Raw genomic sequence first — 20,436 nt, 5'->3', positions numbered from 1 at the left:
TAGAGTCCAGGAATATGGATAACTACTTACTAGAGGCAGCACTGGAGTCCCTAGGAATATAGATAACTACTTACTGGATGCAGCATTGGAGTCTCAGGAAATATGGATAACTACTTACTGGAGGCAGCATTGAAGTCTCCAGGAATATGGATAACTAGTTACTGTAGGCAACATTAAAGTCTCCAGGATTATGGATAACTACTTACTGGAGGCAGAATTAGAGTCTGCGGGACACAGATAACTACTACTGGAGGCAGCATTGAAGTTTCAGGAAATATGGATAACTACTTACTGGAGACAGCGTTAAAGATAACTGCTTAATGGAGGCAGCATTGGAGTATCTAGGCCACAGATAACTACTCAGTGGAGGGAGCATTTAAGTCTCCAGGTCACAGATAACTACTAAGTGGAGGGAGCATATAAGTCTTCAGGGATGTAGATCACTACTTACTGGAGGCAGCATTGAAGTCTCATGGTCACAGATAACCAATTACTGGAGGTAGCATTAAAGTCTCTAGGTCACAGATAAGTACTTACTGGAGGCAGCATTGGAGTCTCCATGTCACAGATAACTACTAACTGGAGGCAGCATTGAAGTCTCCAGGTCACAGATAACTACTTACTGGAGGCAGTATTGAAGTCTGTAGGTCACAAATAACTACTTACTGAAGGCAGCATTGAAGTCTCCAGGTCAAAGATAACTACTTACAGGATGCAACATTGAAGTCTCCAGGGATGTAGATAACTCCTTACTGGAGGCAGCATTGGAGTCTCCAGGAATATGGATAACTACTTACTGGAGGAAGCATTGGAGTCTCCAGGAATATGGATAACTACTTACTGGAGAAAGCATTGAGTAACTAGAGTACCTAGGAAGGCATATGCAGGAAATAACTCTTACTAGAGGCAGCATTGGAGTCTAGGAATGATATGACTAACTAACTTACTGGATGCAGCATTGAAGTCTCAGGAAATATGGATAACTACTTACTGGAGGCAGCATTGAAGTCTCCAGGAATATGGATAACTAGTTACTGTAGGCAACATTAAAGTCTCCAGGATTATGGATAACTACTTACTGGAGGCAGAATTAGAGTCTGCGGGACACAGATAACTACTTACTGGAGGCAGCATTGAAGTCTCAGGAAATATGGATAACTACTTACTGGAGACAGCATTAAAGTCTCCTGGAATATGGATAACTACTTACTGTAGGCAACATTGGAGTCTCCAGGAATATGGATAACTACTTACTGGAGGCAGCATTGGAGTCTCTGGGACACAGATAACTACTTAGTGGAGTCAGCATTGGAGTCTCCGGGAATATGGATAACTACTTACTGGAGGCAGCATTGGAGTCTCTGGGACACAGATAACTACTTACTGGAGGCAGCATTGGAGTCTCCCAGAATATGGATAACTACTTACAGGATGCAGCATTGGAGTCTCCAGGTCACAGATAACTACTTACTGGAGGCAGTATTGGAGTCTCCGGGACACAGATAACTACTTACTGGATGCAGCATTGGAGTCTCCAGGTCACAGATAACTACTTACTGGAGGCAGCATTGAAGTCTCCAGGTCATAGATAACTACTTACTGGAGGCAGCATTGGAGTCTCTGGGACACAGATAACTACTTACTGGAGGCAGAATAGGTAATCGGCGGAGTAATCGGGACAGCATGAGTCTCCAGGTCAAGATAACACTTACTGGAGCAGTATTGGCTCTCTGGTAGATAACTACTTAACTGAGGCAGATTGGAGTCTCCAGTAGATAACTATTACTGGAGGCAGCATTGGAGTCTCCAGGTCACAGTAACTACTTACTGGAGGCAGCATTGAAGTCTCCAGTCATAGATAAATACTACTGGCTACTGGACTGCAGCATTGGAAGTCTCCTGGGGAGAATATGGATAACTACTTACTAGGAAGGCAGCAATTGGGAAGTCTCCGGGAAGGTCATAGGATAAAACTACTTACTGGATGGCAAGCAATTTGGAAGTTCTCCACAAGGTCCACAGGATAACTTACTTACTGGAGGCCAGTATTGGAAGATCTCCTGGGAATGTAGATAACTAACTTACTGGAGGCAAGCATTGGAGTCTCCAAGGGTCATGTGGATAACTACTTACTGGGAGGCAGCATTGGAAGTCTCCAGGTCATAGAGTAACTTACTTAGTGGGATGGGCAAGCATTGTAAGGTCTCCAGGTGATATGGATAACTTACTTAGTTAGATGGCAGCATTGGAAGTGTCCAGGGGATGATAAGGAATAACTACTTAACTGGAGGCAGCATTTTTGAATCTTCCGAGTTCACCAGGATAACTACTTACTGGATGGCAGTGAGCATTGAAGTCTCCTAGGTGTCATAGGAATAAACTAACTTTACTGGAAGGCAGCATTTGGAAGGTTTCCACCCCCCCCCCCCCCCGGGCCCCTCCCTCGCAGGGATATAGATAACTGCTTAATGGAGGCAGCATTGGAGTATCTAGGCCACAGATAACTAATTACTGGAGGTAGCATTAAAGTCTCTAGGTCACAGATAACTACTTACTGGATGCAGCATTGAAGTCTCCAGGGATGTAGATAACTACTAACTGGAGGCAGTATTGAAGTCTCCAGGTCACAGATAACTAATTACTGGAGGTAGCATTAAAGTCTCTAGGTCACAGATAACTACTTACTGGATGCAGCATTGAAGTCTCCATGTCACAGATAACTAATAACTGGAGGTAGCATTGAAGTCTCTAGGTCACAGATAACTACTTACTGGATGCAGCATTGAAGTCTCCATGTCACAGATAACTACTTACTGGAGGTAGCATTGAAGTCTCTAGGTCACAGATAACTACTTACTGGATGCAGCATTGAAGTCTCCATGTCACAGATAACTAATAACTGGAGGTAGCATTGAAGTCTCTAGGTCACAGGTAACTACTTACTAGATGCAGCATTGAAGTCTCCATGTCACAGATAACTACTAACTGGAGGCAGTATTTAAGTCTCTAGGCCACAGATAACTACTTACTGAAGGTAGCATTGAAGTCTCCAGGTCACAGATAACTATTTAGTGGAGGGAGCATTTAAGTCTCCAGGTCAAAGATAACTACTTACTGGACGCAGCATTGAAGTCTCTAGGTCACAGATAACTACTTACTGGAGGCAGCATTGAAGTCTCCAGGTCACAGATAACTACTTACTCGAGGCAGCATTTAATTCTCCAGGTCACAGATAACTAACTTACTGAATGCAGCATTGGAGTCTCCAGAGATATAGATAACTACTTACTGGAGGCAGCATTGGAGTCCCAAGAGATATAGATAACTGCTTACTGGAGGCAGCATTGGAGTCTCTAGGTCACAGATAACTACTTAGTTGAGGGGGCCTTTAAATCTCCAGGTCACAGATAACTACCTACTGGAGGCCGCATTGGAGTCTCCAGGTCACAAATAACTACTTACTGGAGACAGCATTGAAGTCTCCAGGTCAAGAGATAACTACTTAGTGGAGGGAGGATTTAAGTCTCCAGGTCACAGATAATTACTTACTGGAGGCAGCATTGGAGTCTCTAGGTCACAGATAACTACTTACTGGAGGCAGCATTGAAGTCTCCAGGTCACAGATAGCTACTTACTGGAGGCAGCATTGAAGTCTCCAGGTCACCGATAACTACTTACTGGAGCCAGCATTGAAGTCTCTAGGTCACAGAAAACTACTTACTAGAGGCAGCATTGGAGTCTTCAGGGATTTAGATCACTACCTACTGGAGGCAGCATTGAAGTCTCCAAGGATGTAGATCACTACTAACTGGAGGCAGTATTGAAGTCTCAAGGTCACAGATAACTACTTACTGGATGGAGCATTTATGAAACCAGCTGATTTTAATAAAGAAACATCATAATTATATAATTACAAAAAGCTTGGGGGGAGAAATTTTGCCATTTAAGTTATATGTAAAGAAATAAAATCAAAACTTGATGAATACTGAAAGCAAAAGCAATTCAATCCAGCTCTTATTTCCATGTATCTACCCATTTAAGGTGCATCTGGTTGCAAGGTCAAATTGCTAATTATATACATATAAATAATCAGTATTAAAAGTGAAATACCTAACAAAACACTTAATTACATTACAAAGGGTAATTCCATTTTCAAGTGGGTCTTTAACAACCGATGAATTCTCGAACTACCACCATAGTTGTCATGAAGTCATGTGAACCTAACTGTTCTGTGAATGATCATCGTGGAGATTACTTTCATAAAAATGAAAATACAATTGATGATTTCTTCTTGATGTTTTGTTAGGTCACATGTTGAGGGAAATTTTAAATATTGAACGAGATATTTGAAATAGTTAATTTGACTTCAATAACTTTTTTCACACCCTCGCTAATATTGCTGTGTCGCCCTCCATGAAGACACAGCGATATCGGTGAGGGTGTGAAATTGACACTAAATAATGATCTACCATGGACAAAAGTATGATCCAGCAAATGCCTGCAGCAACCACACCTGAATGGAACAAAGGTTGACGATTATGGTTAGTAAGGACTGAATATGATTTTCACCATTGCTATTTTTATTACTCTGTTACTATACGATTTTTCTAATTATTTAACAACTTAATTCACTGGTAATGTAAACTATTATTCTTATATCTTTAATGTCATTAACACAGTGTCTACAGTAGTGATTAGAAAATATGAGCATTGGGATCCAATATCTCGACCATTCACATCCGTCGTTACAAGACAAACAGGCTTCATTGCTGTGTTACCAGACCATTTTCGTGAAACATAAGGGAATGGGGTAAAAGAACACTTTAAGGCAACATACGCTCACAATGGTCCAGTTAGAAAGCTAATAAAGAGGAATGAAGTGATCTTCGGACACCTTATAAACTTTCTGAAAAACATATCAATGTTATTATAGGTATGAAACGAATGAAAGTTAAACTTGCCGTGCAACTGCTGTCCAAAAGTACTTATAAATATTTTGATCACTTCGACAACCAAGGATATTTGAAGAGAGGGGCTGGAAAATTACAAGCCATTTCATTCGGCTTGTTGATAGATAGTTTGATTCGTTTTATTCTCGACTGCCAACAGATATTAAATCATCAAGAAATGCTTACGTGACTAAACCTGTAAATGCAAGACAAAATCTTTCAAGACATGAATAGAACCGCTAGAGAAATGAAAGTGATGAAAAATACTATGCTCCATCCTCTGTCTAACTTGCTGAAAATGGCAAAAATAAAAACTTGGCATGACGTATACTCTAAATTACAGACTAAATCAGGATGGGTTGGGGCACTATTTTGGTTGCAAAAGTCAAATGGGAGCGTACGATCAGCACCCATCACCAGTGGCATTTAAACATCGTCTTAGAGCCCACCTTTTGGAAAAGACAGCACACTTGTGAGCTCAAAGAGCAACGTTTAAAACTGCATCAATGAAAATGTAACATCCGCCTCATTTTCCTACGTCCCTGACAAGCAAGACGCATCATTCGAAGTTTATCAGCAATTTTGTTTAGCTAACCAGAATTTAATAAGGATGATCAAAGTGACGACTTCAAAGACCAGGAAGATGAAGAACAAACATGGGAAGTTGCCATAGACGAAGAACAGGGTTTGCGATATGTTGGCGGGTTCATTGCTCGCAAATTTCCACAACTGGAACATTCATGAGCAAAAGTAACAAAGAAAGATGACACAAAGATTGGTGTCATAAGCTGAGGGTAAACTAATGAAACCTAGTGTTTCTTGATGATTTGAAATGTATAGATAAGATGTTTGATTCTCACCATGCATGGGGGGAAAATGTTTTAACAGCCTTAAAAGGAGCGATAATTAAATTAGCTGATATAATTAGCAGTCACATCCAAATAACTTTAGAAGTCGAAATATTTTGTTCCATGCCATACAGTTTTTAGAATTCGAGATTTGAACTGACACATTAGTAGTTCCAGAAAAGTGGTGACCAGATTGAAAAAGTTAGCTATATATGTGCAAAAAATGATTTTTTGGAGATTGTTAAATGTGTATAATTTAGAAATATATTTATATTATTGTATAGAATGTCCTTTAGAACTCGCTCATGACTATTTAGTATATTAGAATATAGTTTTTATTCTGACTATTATTTTCCTTCGGATACAGATAATAGTATTAAATAACGGGAAAAAAGAAAGCAGGGGTAAGCTTTCTATAAATAATATCAATGTCATTTGGCGAAAATGTTCTAATGATGTCTCTTATGATTATTCTTAACATGGTAGAATGAAGAACCTTCATCTGACTATTAATTTAATTATCTAATAGCTTAAGATTATTTAGAAAAAAAAAAAAAAGAAAGTAAAGGCAGGATTGCTATAGGTTAAGGGGCCTGACTGTGGTTATTGTGACGTCACGCACCTAGCCGTTTAATCCTTTACCCCAGTTTAAGCTGTGCGTGACAAGACCTAGACCTTGGTTCAACTAGACCGTCTCACTCGGCGCACTGGACACTGGCTCAATTTTAGACTTTTTCTGTCTCTTTTTTTCTGTATTGCATTAAATTGTTTTCATATCTTATCATTACTTTAAATTTAGTGAAAAAAATCCATTTTTATGTGAATTGTTGTTGCTTTTACATACATACAGTAATATTTTAACTCTCCTCTCCTTCTCTCCTCAACATATCAACGCTCTCTCATTCACTCTCAAGTCAGCTAAATGTTATATTGAAAGATAAACTTTATATTAAATGCTTTATACTTCTATGTATTTTGTCGAATATTATCATTAAACTATATACTATTGTAAATGAAAAAAAATAATACAGTTTAACTTGTAAGACCCAATAGGCCGTCGAATACAAGTATAAACTAGATAATCGGTCAGTTCGAAGTACGAGCATTTGTTCGACAAACGATACGAAAGTTTCTCGAAAATTTGGTTAAATTTTCTCGAAAATTTTGTTCGAAAAACGGAAAGTTCGACATATGAAACGTTCGACAAACGAGGTACCACTTACATGTAGTTATGTTTGTGGAAAGAATTTGCACAAATTTCTATTTGTTTATGGCAACTGTCTCTTAAAAGTACATTCTGATGATAACCGCTCAATTGTGCATAAAATTTGTTATTCTAATGATAATCACAAGAATTTTGATAAAACACACACATCCCCATAGCCAGACATGGTAAATTTAACATAGTATGAGACAATGGAAGCCAGAAACATGTTATGATGGAAGTTTGTAAGGATAGTAAAGAATTGAGTGGCTGATTCTTGCAGGCAGGCAGCTGATACTCTACAGAAATCATGTAATAGACAACAGGTATCAAGAAACTCTGAGTTAAAATGCATTAAGAGCCTTGTGGACAAGTGTTTTCTGTACAAGTGAGATGATGATTTTTTAGTTGTTTGGTTGAATGGTCTATAGAGCATGAGTAAATTAAAATATTTATAATAATGGTAAAACTGTACAGCCAGTTTAATGATTGATTAAAAAGTCTGAGGTAATCTGGCTACATAAAGTCAAAGCACAGGAGACTTTGAGAGGTGAAATTTCACAGATGTCCTTTGCAACAGGTGGTGGTGATGAGAATGATGATGAGAATGGAAGAGAATGTGTAGATAAAGTGTAAAATCTGTGAGGCTAATAAAAGAGAAGGACTTTCAAAAGTGATGAGGTGACATGGTGACATAAGAGCAACAATGAACGACTTTAATAGTACTTTGGGGAGAGCAAGAGAGTATGCATGAAAGACGTGAATGGCACAGTATGGGGAAGGAATGCTGATGGGTCTTTTATATTAGAGTACGTATTAAGTTTCAGTTAGATTCTGAAAGATTTGATGCGGGATTTACCTTTGATTTAGAAACTTTCTGACGTGTGCAAAATCTTTAAAAAACAATTTGTTTTGAACACTTATCTTCATGGAATGCTTGAACTCTCACCATATCATCCGTGATGTGTTTTTCATAGTGTCTGCATGCCCAGTAATTCTTTTCATTGAAGACAGCATGAATGCATGTGTACGAATGATTGACAGAAGGTATCAGTGGTATTACTTCACCTGTCGTTGGTTCCACAAAAGTAGGTTTGTCAATCTCACGATCAGGAGGTAAGACCAAAACCCAAAAATGAAGAGATGAAGAGAGGTCCACTGAAGTGTCTGGTTCTGTCTGCAACAAAAATTGAAAGCAATGAAATAAAGACTTCTCTGCAGGCAGAAAATAGCTTTATCAATTACCACGAATCACTCATGATTCCTAATAATCATTAATTCATATGCTTTTGTCAGACTTTCTGAAGATGATAAATACATACAGGTACAAGGTGATTAGTATAATTTGGAAAATTAAAATTCTTGGTTAAGCCCAAAATCTTAATAGCATATTTATGAAGAGTACTAAGAAAATGAGAAAATGTGCTACTTTGATTAGAAAATAGGTTAAAGCAAATGACTGCTTGCAGTCACCAAGAAATATGGTAATGCTTTATAAGCCAATGTTATTTTCATCTTTTCACATACGTACATCTCACTTAGTATACATTAATTGATTCATTACTCAATAACATATACTATTACTGTATCTTTATTAGTGTTAAATCATCATTGTTAAATGAATTAACATCTATAAATATTGCTAACACAGCAAATTATATTTTAGTAGTAGGTTATTTTTCCTTATTGTCTGATATCTGCTGTTTAGTGAAAATGCAGTTTTAAGTTAGTAATACAGTATTCTTAGCATTTTTCATGTTTTGTAAAAGTTGAATAAGCATTTAATCAGTCAGTTAATTATTGTATGGAAAAAGAAGCATTAGAATACTACAATACTATATTAAAGTAAAAAATGTAGTACAGTGCTACTATACCTCATTCTGGTCCTTTTTTTTCTTTTTCTTCATTTTAGCCATTTCTTCTTCCTCAAATGCTTTCCTCCTCCTAGCCCTCTCCTCCATGATAAGAACATATCTACTTCTCATGTCTGGTGGCGGTCTTACTGTGTATTTGGATGGAGAAGTGTCCTCTAAAGCAGCCTTCTCCTGTTAGTATTTTGCAAAAGAGAAAAAAGTTTACCCCTTCTGTCATACAGAACACTTCAAAGAGTACTTTCTTGAGAACTCTTGCCTTGTTTTGCATTACTACAGTAGTTGGGAATCAAACTTGTTTCACTTAAGAATAAACATTGTTGCCTAGTACAGAAATGGCATCAACTGAAGCTGACATTCACTTGCTTCACTTAAGAATAAATATCGTTGTCTGGTACATAAATGGCATCAATTGAAGCTGACATTACACTCAGTATTAGCATAGACTAGCATACTAGATAACATCTGAATTGGATATCTACATCTAATGTACTTTGATCATTCTTACCTTTTCTTCGGTATCAAGATAAGGACAAGCTTTTGTTGAAGTATCCGCAGAAACAAGTGAATCTAAAGCATGTCCCTGGACAACAAAGGCTTGGTAACCAGCTCCCAACAATATTGAGGCTAGTACTATGGCACACTCAGCTCCTTCACCCGTTTGTTTTTCCATCACCATTGCTGGCTGACGTAACTTACTAGGCTGTGTGTATTGGAAAACAATTAATGGTAGTAATTATTTTACTGTATTACTATCAGTATAATGATATAATTCTACATAACATATGCTTTGGCTCAAAATATCTCATGATCAATGCCTCATGATATACGAAAAATAATTGAAATATTTAGAACTGTTTCACTTCTTATATCTTCCCCTTCAATTAATTTTTCTCTCTTGCATGATTTGAAAAACAATTTAATTTTTTTAAACAATATTTATTATTTGGATACTTACCTATTTGTTAGCTTACATCTTCATGTCGTTGGTGTAATTGGCATTCAAAGAAAAAAAAAAAAACACTTGGCTGACCAGAATGGACACTCTAGTTCAAACGTTCCACCAGGTCATTGTACAATGTTTCCATTTTAGGTAGTATTCTTCCTAACAATCCACTGTGGTGTGCAGAGGTTGTGGCGGGTTTATATTTTAACACTGTAAATATCCTAACCATAAATTTTATTATAAAAAATTTTCATTTATGATGAATCTTTCTTGCTGTTAAAATTACCTGATTCCCACTCTGTGAAAAAGATGGTAGGTTAGTGCAGCTAAAAGAACACCTGCTCAGCCTGGCAAACTTTCGCCCAGCTACTACCTAAGTCAGTGCTGGGTGGCTCCACAGAAAAGGGAGCGAGCTTAACAAACCAGTTGCATTTGGATACATCTAAGACTGGTCCCCATCACCGTGAAGCTTTGGGAACCAGAAAAAGACAATTAAAAGTGCCTTGGTCCTTGCTGTTTACTTTACTATCTACTATTGCTTACTTTAATACTGGAGAGGATACTTCTTCCCTAAGCACTTAAAATTTCTTTGGATAGTGACGATATGAAGGATAAGGAGTTAGAGACTGAGGTCGGGCTTAAGACAGACAAACGCACCACTTCTCTTGAGGAGAAATGTGAAAATGGGTGCACACCAAGGGAGAAGCTACTGTCATTACTCAAACCAAACTGGATCGATTGCCCATCCGAAGTAAAATAAACGTGGGGGATGGAGGCACAGGTGCAGAAGCTGGAGGGGAAGGAAAAGGCTTAGGCTATGACTTTCTCTAAGCAACTGCCTTCTCATTTTACTCGCTTCTCTTTTCTTCCAGTAATTAGTAATGATTTCATCACCCCATTTGAAAACTCAAAACCTTCCTCACACCTTTGATTGAAGTCACATTTCCTACCCTAGCCTACAACTGACACAATATGATGCACTTCTGAAGAACCTAACACATCCGAACTATAACCATGAAAAGTTTATTACAATACCTTGAAAATCAGTAAAAAGAAAATATTCCTAGACACATGGTTGAATTGATCTAGATGGCGATGTCACAACTAGAACTGATTCAACAATTAAAGAGATCAACGGAAAGTAATTCTCAGGTCACCTCCTGAGATCTTTCGTTCTCGTGGATGCTCTTTTGGTTTCTTTTTGTCTATTTTTCCTTCCACATTCTGAATACCGCCTGAAGTGAAGATCAAACAAGAAGAAAGCAAATTAAAAAAAAAAAAACTCTCCTATTCTGTAGGAGTAACGATATTGTTGAGAAAACACGAAAAGACAATTATACAATACAAGAAACAACTTATTTAGAGAACGTACAAGGGCCCGCCAGAGAGGGAATCATCCCTGTGGTGGGCCGTAACTACATAAAGGCAAACAAATGAAACAAGTGAAACAAGTGAGTGGGTCTTGTTATGGCTTCTGTAGCTAGTTTGCTTGTATTCTTCCTTCGTTTGGTGCTTTACATTTTGGTTTGAAGTGCATTAAATATTTTTTGTTACCCCACACAATGTAGACACAGTTTGTCTTCTTCAATACTTTTCGCATCGTTAATTGGTAGGCAATTTGCTCTAGATAAGTATAACGCAAATGCTGCTGGACTGTTGCCATATGAGGATCAGTTAATGCAAGATTAGATCGCTGGGCAACGTTGCTTCATTCAAGAGGAAGCTAAATACTCTACTTAATTGTTCAACGTCTGCTATATACTACTGATGTTAATATTAGTGAAACTTTTAAACTCTAATGCGGCGTAGCGTCCTGGGCTTGTTCGGACCTTGGATGATTCGGACCATGGCTGATTCGGACCTTAATCTTGGGTGATTCGGACCATTTGCTAGGCTGATTCGGACCCATAGTAATGATTTTATATTATAGCAATGGGTATTTAATTCTAAATAAGCATTCCGCATCGTTCGTCCCCGCGAGTACGAAAGCCACCAGGAATTGGGGCGTCAAATGTATTTCGCCGTGTTTAGTACGAGCCCCTGGGGGTTAATTACAGTCGTCCGAATAAATATTACTTAAAATTCTTGTTCAGGAAGTAAAATGGAATAGAAAAATCGGCCAATCATATGAAGGTCCGAATAAGCCTGGATAAAGGTCCGAATGAGCCAGTATACATGGTCCGAATCAGCCAAGGTCCGAATGTTCCCCTGGGAAGCCCCGCAGAGAGAGTCCATAGGGGGTGGAGTAGGGCCTTTGACTGTCCTAAACTATTGGGTGAGCCCTTTTCTGATTTTTAGCCAAGCGCCATACATGCGATTATCGTTCAGGAAAAAATATGTATTGTTCATTGGTTTGGTATATGTTAACGAGAATTGAAAGTCTGCACCTACCATGGGAGAACTTTTTGAAGGAGGCGAGTATGTGATAAGATCAGCCAGGACTTCTGCTGCGCTGGTGACGTTGAGCAGCTGTGCATATGGTAACAAAGAAGGGACAACAAAACTGATGATGCTCTTCTGTTTGAATAAAGTAGAAAAACAAATATTTTGAAACAATGGCCTATAAAACGATTAGTTAGGCTACTAGACATTCAGTGTTTCAAACTGTAAACAATTAAATGTTGAGGTTAATAGACACAGTGGTCATCTTGAAAAATGACTTCCACATTAGAATTCTATGCAGGGATTTTAATACACCTGACATCAAGAATGTCTAAAGTATATTATGAGGCAGGAACCATGTTAAAAAGAAAGTCCAGCCAGCATTACCTAATGGCAAAACTTAAGAAATTAAAAAATGAAACAATAGACCACCTTCTTAGAATATCAAGTGACTGTGACGTTTTCAGATCCAACAACAGGCGAATTTACGTTATGATTTTCATCGTAAAAACTCTGTTTCGAGGTCGTAGCAACCACGAGAACCGACTTACCTTACAGTGATTCTCATTTCCGGGTGTCAGAAGTAACAACGGTCCTCTTGGATATAAGGAATTGTATCGTCGTCTAAAACTAGCAATGTGATTCAATATAACTTGTTCCGCTTTATTATGTTCTGGGACCCTTGACATTTTATCTGACATTTTCCTTTCTTATGGAGAATATTTGGCTGTGAAAATTCAGACGAGTGTTCCCAGCATCGTTTGCGGCATAGGTTTCCAGCCTCATAGTCCAGCGTTGCCATGGAAACTGGGACGCCATTCATCGCTTGTATTGAATTGCAAGTTTTACAAGACGGGCATTTGCTTCGTCTCATTTAATGCAGATTTATTTATTAAATTACCTCAAAATTAATGTTCAAATTGTAATTGACGAACTGAAAAAAGTATTCACCTTTGATAATTAGTTATAAGTACGGGGGTTGTATCTAAATAATACGAATGCTATAGGTAATCTTAAAATAGGTTTAAATTTGGTTATAAGTAATGACAATTACTGCATTAAAAATTAATGTGAACTATATAAGGTTTTAGGATAACAATTTAAAAAGAGGGTTACAGTGTAAGAAGAAACTTTTGTTGTGTTGTAACTTCAACGACATCATTAACAATGTGTTAATTTTGCATCCTGTTAATGCCAAACTGCAAGATTCACTTGAACTTACGAACAACGGCAGATTTGGTTCGGCTTTCTTTAATGCTCATTCGTGTTTATTAATTTATCAAATTTCGTATAAGTTGCCTCTTTGGAGCCCTGTTTGATTAGTCTGGTGACTACTCATAGGGCTTTTTACAAAGCAATACAGAAAGAACGACACTTGATAAGTTTTAAGATATTAGGACAACTGATAATGTAATTTATATAGATATCTTATTATTTAGCATTTTGAAAACTTTGCATGGAAACTCTGGAAATAGAGCACTGTAGAGAAGAGTGATATGTCATGAGTAAATGAAGAGGGGGAGAAAATTTTGTAACAAATAAACTTACGAGGTAACAGTAAAGACAATAGTGTTAACGATTTAGAGTCTAGACTGAACACAGTAAGAGCTAAATTACCTGAAAATAGAGAACGACGAGGAAAGTAACAAGAAACAATGTTCAGAAATGAATAAAAAATCTGGAAGATTTTATTTTGCTTTATTGCTCAGAATCGGCCATCTTGTCTCGTTTGTAGTCACACGATTTCGAAGAAGTTAAAGTCGAATCAGTGGCTAATATGTTTATTTTCAGATATCTGTATAGGGAAGAAATTGAGAATTGGAAAGAGTTTATCAAAAATCACATGGGACCATAGGAAAAATAGATATGAATAAATACAATCAGGAGAGAAAAAAGTGAGGAGCTGTTACATAGGGAAATACATACTACTTAGTACTCTGCTACTGCTAGTATCTGCCTGGCGCATGTACGTATTAACTTTTAGGCTTAGGGTTAGTACTAGATCTGCACCAACTCGTGTCTTCGTGGTTATACGGTCGTAGGTAAATTCCAATAAAAATGGTTAAATAAAGGATCAGTAATAGATATAAGGATGAGAATCCCAAGGAAGACATTACTTTTAGTTCGGAAGAAGAAACTTAGCCGGACGATTGTGCCATCTGTGAGAAGCAGGTAACAAAGAATCAGTATGGTATCGCTTGTGATTATTGCGACAGCTGGTTTCACAACGGCTGCGTAAAAGTAAGTAAGGAAGAATATAAATTAGTACAGAAAAATAAAAGCCTCAACTGGTTTTGTGGAAGATGCAATGGAGCTCCTAAGAATATGAAATCTGAGTACAGGAAGATGAAGACATTGAGTGATACTTTCGTGCTCAGGATGAGTGCCCTAGAAGAGGTTAGGCAATAATGAAACTGTAAGGAAGTGAAAAGATGCTTAAATACTGAACAGAGAGTAAGAAGTGAGGATTTTAACCCAGTGATTAGAGAGGAGGTGAAGGAATTATGGGAGAAAGAAAAAAGCAAAAATAGGTAATCTTATTTGCAACATTAAGGAATGCTAAGAAGGAAATAATGAAACTAGATATAGGCTACTTTGTTTTTTTCTATCTATCCACCAGCGTGTAGTGTTTGCGTATGGTAACACTGCGTCCCGGGCAACTAAACTGTAATCGACCCACATTCAACAATAATAACCTTATTTTGAATATTAACGGTGTAATTCGCATGCTGTAAATTATTAAAACACTTTTCAGTTGCAAATGTACACCAGATATTCTTGTATTTACCTAAAACTTACACATAGCATAACTATTTAAAGCCCGGGACGCAGTTTTACCATGCGAAAACACCACAGATGGATGGACAGATGGGAAAAAACAGAGTATAGGCTTAGAAATGACAGAAACCTGTAGCAAGCTGTTCAACGAGGAACTGGGCCAAGACCTATTTTAGTCAAGATGAAAAGTGAAGGGAAAAATGGGCAGTACCTATAATAGGAAAAGCCAAGATTCTTAAGGGGAAGCAAGAGGTAGGATACAAAAGAATATTCATAGCACCAGACCTAACCTACAGAGAAAGAGAACAGGATAAGATATTGAGACAGGAACTCAAAGACAAGAAAGAAAGGGGGGAACAGGGATGGTACATTAGAAAGGGTAAACTGATCAGAAAAGGGATTTTGACGTAAGGAAAAATCTATTTCTGGGCGATTGGCTCGTGTCGCCAGCGAAATATCCTTTAATCTATTATTTCTAGGGTAAATGTACTAACACATACCAGAGAATAAATAAATAAAGAAAAAGGTCAGTACAACTGACTCGCTCACCCTCCAAGAGGGTGTCGGTATGAACACTATGGCGAGTGAGACCACTACCACGAGCCGAATACCAATAGAAATCTCCCACTACAAAATCCCCACAAGAGGAGAGCCGACCCACAGAGTGGGCAGCAACTACTACTACTCCATCCCATGCTGCCGACCGCTGCGCCTCTGGTGGCCATCCTGAAGTTAGCAGACAATCTTGAGCGATGGGATGGGTAGGGTGGGATTTCGCTGGCGACACGAGCCAATCGCCCAGAAATAGATTTTTCCTTACGTCAAAATCCCTTTTCTGGGCTCAGCTCGTGTCGCTGCGCGAAATCGTACCAGAGAAATAGCACAAGATTGTAAATAAACATTTAACAAAACAAAAAAGAGGTCTCAAATAAAAGATAAAATAAAATAAAAGAATATAATTGTTAATAAAGATACATATACACAATGATACAAAAATAGAAATATTGCTTAAATTAAACTTAATGCTAATAATATTTCTTAACTTAAGGCAATTTACATATATACAGGGCTTACATGGCATATATGTTCCGAAATAGTATCTGTGTATTGACATGTATCAATAACTCTAGAGCAATTAAGACAATAAGTTGAGCAGAACAAACTTCAATAACAATAATATATAAAGGAATGTATATAACTTAATATACAAAACCCGTAACCATTACAATTAAGATGTATCCCCTAGCATAAAAATAAGGGGATCACATCTAAGAGATCAAAATATACAATCGATTGTGAGTGTCCCTAGCAAAAAAAAATAAGGGACACCACCATATCATCATAAAAGCAGCTAAGACACAAGGTAGCCGTAGATGAACAAGGCAGGGTGAGACAGGTAGAAAGGAGGACTGGATCTTCTACTAAAGATTAGGCCGAGTCGGGGGAAACTATGTTACCCGCCGCCACTGCTGAAAATTTCAGAGCTTCCAAGGACTTTAAGTAATGACGTTTAAATACTGTCGGCGATTTCCATCCAGTATATTTTTTCAACTCATCGAAGTTCATATGTTGGAAATAGTTAATTGAGGTGGCTACTGCCCTGACATCATGTGCTTTTGGAAAAGAGTCAGGATTGGCTTGTTTAATAAAGTACAGGATCTGCTGCCTGATGCCTTTAATAGATAAAGTACCACCTTTTTCTCTTTTAAAGAGAGGACCCGATGAGGATGAGGAGGTCCTAGACAGAAAGGCTCGTAAGGTCGATACTGGGCAAAGAGATATATCTTGTGGAAGGGGTACTACCTTCCATGGTTCCCACCTCATCAAAGGATCTTCATTCTTTGCTATAAAACTACGTTCCGGAGAAAGTAGCACTTCCCCTGTGGGAAGAAATTGAATATGATCCGGGTCTCTGGATAAAGCCGACAGTTCTGAAATTCTAGCTCCTGAGGCCAAGCTTAATAAAAATAGAGTTTTTCTTAAGAGCATTATAAATGAGCATGTGTCATTATCAGTTTCTGAAGCCAGCTTTAGAACATCATTTAAGAACCATGATACTGACGTTGGCCTTACAGAAGGTCGAAGTCTAGCACAAGCCTTGGGAATAGACGTGAAGTAGGAGTCTGTCAAGTCTATGTTGAAACCAAATTGGAAAATCTTTTTCAAGGCTGATTTGTTTGTCGTAATGGTGCTAGCTGCTAAGCCTTTTTCAAATAAAGATCTGAAAAAGGATATAGCTGAATTGATTGTCATGATTCTAATATCTGGTTCTCTCAGGAAGGTTGCTAACTTTTTGACAGCAGCATCATACTGTCTCAAAGTTGAATCTCTTTTATCGGATTCCAAGAAGAGAATGTTTTGAGGGTCAATATTCGCATCTCTTTTCGCTGCAAACTTCATGAAATCCATAAAGTTTAGGGGTTTTTAGAATCCCTGAGGAAGCGAACACAGTCTTCGTTTGTACTGACTGGGAGAGCCTGGGACTGGGAATCCGAAGAGGGCGAAGCCCCAGTTCCAGAATTAGAGGGTACCAATTGCTCTTCGGCCAGTCTGGGGCTACTAGAGCCACTTGACCCTTGAATGTCCTGAGTTTGTTCAGTACCTTCATGAGAAGATTCACTGGAGGAAAGACATAAATCTTCTCCCAGTTGTTCCAGTCTAGGGCCAGGGCGTCCGTGGCATAGGCCAGAGGGTCCAGGTTGGGGGCCACATAACATGGGAGTTTGTGGTTCGCTTGGGATGCGAAGAGATCCACTTGTAGGCCTGGAACTCTCTGAAGAATCCATTGGAACGAACTGTTGTCCAGTGACCATTCCGACTCTAGAGGTACTGATCGGGATAGAGCATCTGCTATGACGTTTCTCACTCCAGCTATATGGGTGGAGGAGAGGTGCCAACTGAACTTGTCCGCCAGGGAGAAGATGGCTACCATGACATGATTTAGATGACGTGATTTGGAGCCTCCCCTGTTTATACAATGTACTACCACTGCGCTGTCCAAGACTAGCTTTATGAGTACTTTGGCGGACGTAACCTTTTTAGAGTCAAGAACACTGCCATTGCTTCCAGTACGTTTATATGGAACTGACGGAACTGAGGTGACCAAGTTCCCTGAACTTTCTTGAACTGGGAATATCCTCCCCAACCGCTTATGAAGCGTCCGTGTGGATGTAATCCCCCGGAGGAGGAAACTGAAGGGGCACTGATATCGTAAGTTCTTGACTTTCGCCCACGGTCGAAGTCGATTCCGTAGAATCTGAGGGACTGAGGATAACTTGTCCCTGGACCTGACATTTGCTCGTGAGCGCCAGATTCTGGTTAGGTCTTTCAGTTTGGCTTTCATCAAGATGTTTGTCACTGATGCAAACTGGAGTGAACCCAGGATCCTTTCCTGAGTTCTTCTTGACGCAAGTTTGTGACTCAGAAATTGCTTTACTGACTTCGCTATTTCCTTCCTCTTGGCTGATGGAATCGACAGAGTATGGGAGGATAGATTCCATTGGATGCCCAGCCACTGAAAGTTTGACTCTGGAGTGAGTCTGACTTGGTCCTGTTTATCTTGAAGCCTAGATATTCCAGGAACTGAATCACTTTCAGTGTTGCTACGTGGCATTCCTCGACTGTTGGAGCCCAGATCAACCAATCGTCGAGATACGCTACTACCATAACCCCTTGCGATCTTAGTTGTTGAACTACTACTTCCGCCAACTTCGTGAACACCCTGGGTGCTACGTTGAGCCCGAAAGGAACTACCTTGAAGGAGAATGTCTGGTCTCCTATTTGAAGCCCAGATACGGACGGAAGGGTCTTGCAATAGGGATATGATAGTAAGCGTCTGTAAGATCGATAGAGGTGGTGACGGACCCCACGGGGAAGTAAGGTCCGTACCTGCGAGATCGTGAGCATCTTGAACTTGTCGCAGGCGAATGGCTAAGTTTAAGCGGGACAAGTCTAAGATTACCCTTCTTTTTGGTGAGCCTTTCTTTGGCACGCTGAATAAGCGTCCTTGAAATTTTAACCTGTTGACTCTCGCTATAGCTCCTTTCTGAAGGAGGTCCTCCGCATACTCCGTCAATTCTTTGGATGGAAGTTGGCGGAAAGGTCTGGATGGGGGCGGGTCCGCTATCCAGCTCCAACCCAGACCTTTTGACACAATGCTCTGCGCCCACTTGCTGAAGTTCCACCGGTGGCGGAAGTGAAACAGCCTCCCTCCTACCTGAACATCCTCACTGGCTTTGATAGCCTCCTCGGCCTCCCCCCTGAAATGCTTCCCTCTATTGAAGGGCCCTCCCGATCCTCTCCCACGAAAGGATCGTTTACCTCTGCCCCCCTTACCCGAGCGGTCATACTTCTGGGAAGCCTGACCCTCGAAGACTTGATTGTAGGCTGGAGAGAGGGCGTAAGAGGTGGAGGGTTGAGGCTGGGGGGGGAGGAAATAACATAGATTGGCTGCGACTGAGCCTTGGAGGTAGAAGGTTGAGCTGCTTGCACCAACGGAACAGCTGGAACCTGCTGTGTAAAGCGTGGCTGCTTCTTCTGGTAGGGCTGGAAACGTCTGGGTTTCCTTTGAGCCTTACCCTTGATCACTTGATCTTGGCGTCTCTTGGCCGTAGACCCCAACGATCTTTAAAGGCTTTGGTTTAAATCTCGTAGCCTCTGCCTGGACCTCCTTCACCATCGCCTCTGGGAAGAGGTCTGCTCCCCAGATGCTCGATGTGAGCAACTTATTCGGCTCATGCCGAATTGTTGCTTCTTGTAGGACATGTTTCCTACAATTCGTCCTAGCCGTGGCGAACTCAAACATATCAGACTGTACCGTTTGAGTCAGAGACTTGGTGAGAAGCTTAAAGAGTGGCTCCGAACCATAGGAAATGGTAGCCACCTCGGTCATGGCCATGGTATTAATAGACCTGGCTAACCGCGATTTGGAATCGAATTCCGCCTGAATAAGGCTATCCGGAAGCCTAGGTAGCTTCTCACCAAACTGCTCCATAGCACAGTCTGGTTTGAGTTTGCCCGCTGAAAAGGTGTTGGGCAAATCTTCCCACAACTCACCGGCTGAGGGGAGTAAAGGAGACGTAGGGTCCCCCGCTCCTTCAGCTGAGGCATCGAATCCCCCTTCTGGGCTGCTGGAATGGTGGTTGTAGCGATCTTTGTCAAGAAAGGGAGCGGGGTACTCTCTTCCATTGTAAAGATCGTAAACGGACTCTTAAACGATTGAATCTTTGTATTGGAACAATCCATGTCCTCTAGACACCTGAGCCATTCTCTCTGAGCCTGGTCTCGTGAATAGAGGACTGTCTCTTTCGGTACCTTATCGTCCCGAGTCATAGCCGAGGCGGTGAGCCTGGCATAGCCGATGAAGGGAGGCTGAAGGTCTTCCGGGTAGAACTCGAAGTCTTCAATCCTCCGAGTTCCACATTCCGGGATAGAGATAAGCCCGTCTTGGAAGGGGGCG

At 39.8% G+C, this 20,436-nt stretch overlaps 2 protein-coding genes across 8 annotated transcripts in view; one reads left to right on the top strand and one right to left on the bottom strand.

Moving 5' to 3' along the window:
• Window positions 1-13,138, bottom strand: part of LOC135215446 (dynein regulatory complex subunit 7-like) — a 45,649-nt gene extending 32,511 nt beyond the window's left edge. Inside the window, exons 1-5 of one of the 3 annotated variants that reach the window (XM_064250119.1) lie at window positions 12,752-13,138; window positions 12,210-12,335; window positions 9,381-9,575; window positions 8,876-9,046; window positions 7,951-8,178 (exon numbers count right to left, since the gene is read on the bottom strand). In XM_064250119.1, coding sequence (XP_064106189.1) covers window positions 7,951-8,178; window positions 8,876-9,046; window positions 9,381-9,575; window positions 12,210-12,335; window positions 12,752-12,901 — 870 coding nt within the window. In that variant the 5' untranslated portion in view covers window positions 12,902-13,138. Of the gene's footprint in view, window positions 1-7,950; window positions 8,179-8,875; window positions 9,047-9,380; window positions 9,576-9,830; window positions 10,046-12,209; window positions 12,336-12,751 lie in introns of those variants that run through there. The other 2 variants (XM_064250118.1, XM_064250120.1) reach the window with 2 other exon arrangements.
• A 906-nt stretch (window positions 13,139-14,044) lies between these two features.
• Window positions 14,045-20,436, top strand: part of LOC135215444 (uncharacterized) — an 89,544-nt gene continuing 83,152 nt past the window's right edge. Inside the window, exon 1 of one of the 5 annotated variants that reach the window (XM_064250113.1) lies at window positions 14,045-14,166. The gene's annotated coding sequence lies outside the window, so the exon portion shown is untranslated. Of the gene's footprint in view, window positions 14,442-20,436 lie in introns of all 5 variants that reach the window. The other 4 variants (XM_064250109.1, XM_064250111.1, XM_064250110.1 and 1 more) reach the window with 4 other exon arrangements.

Source organism: Macrobrachium nipponense, chromosome 5, assembly GCF_015104395.2.
Source record: "Macrobrachium nipponense isolate FS-2020 chromosome 5, ASM1510439v2, whole genome shotgun sequence".
Lineage (NCBI taxonomy): Eukaryota > Metazoa > Arthropoda > Malacostraca > Decapoda > Palaemonidae > Macrobrachium > Macrobrachium nipponense.
Note: the sequence above shows the minus strand (reverse complement) of the source record. Positions and strands in the feature narration are given on the sequence as shown.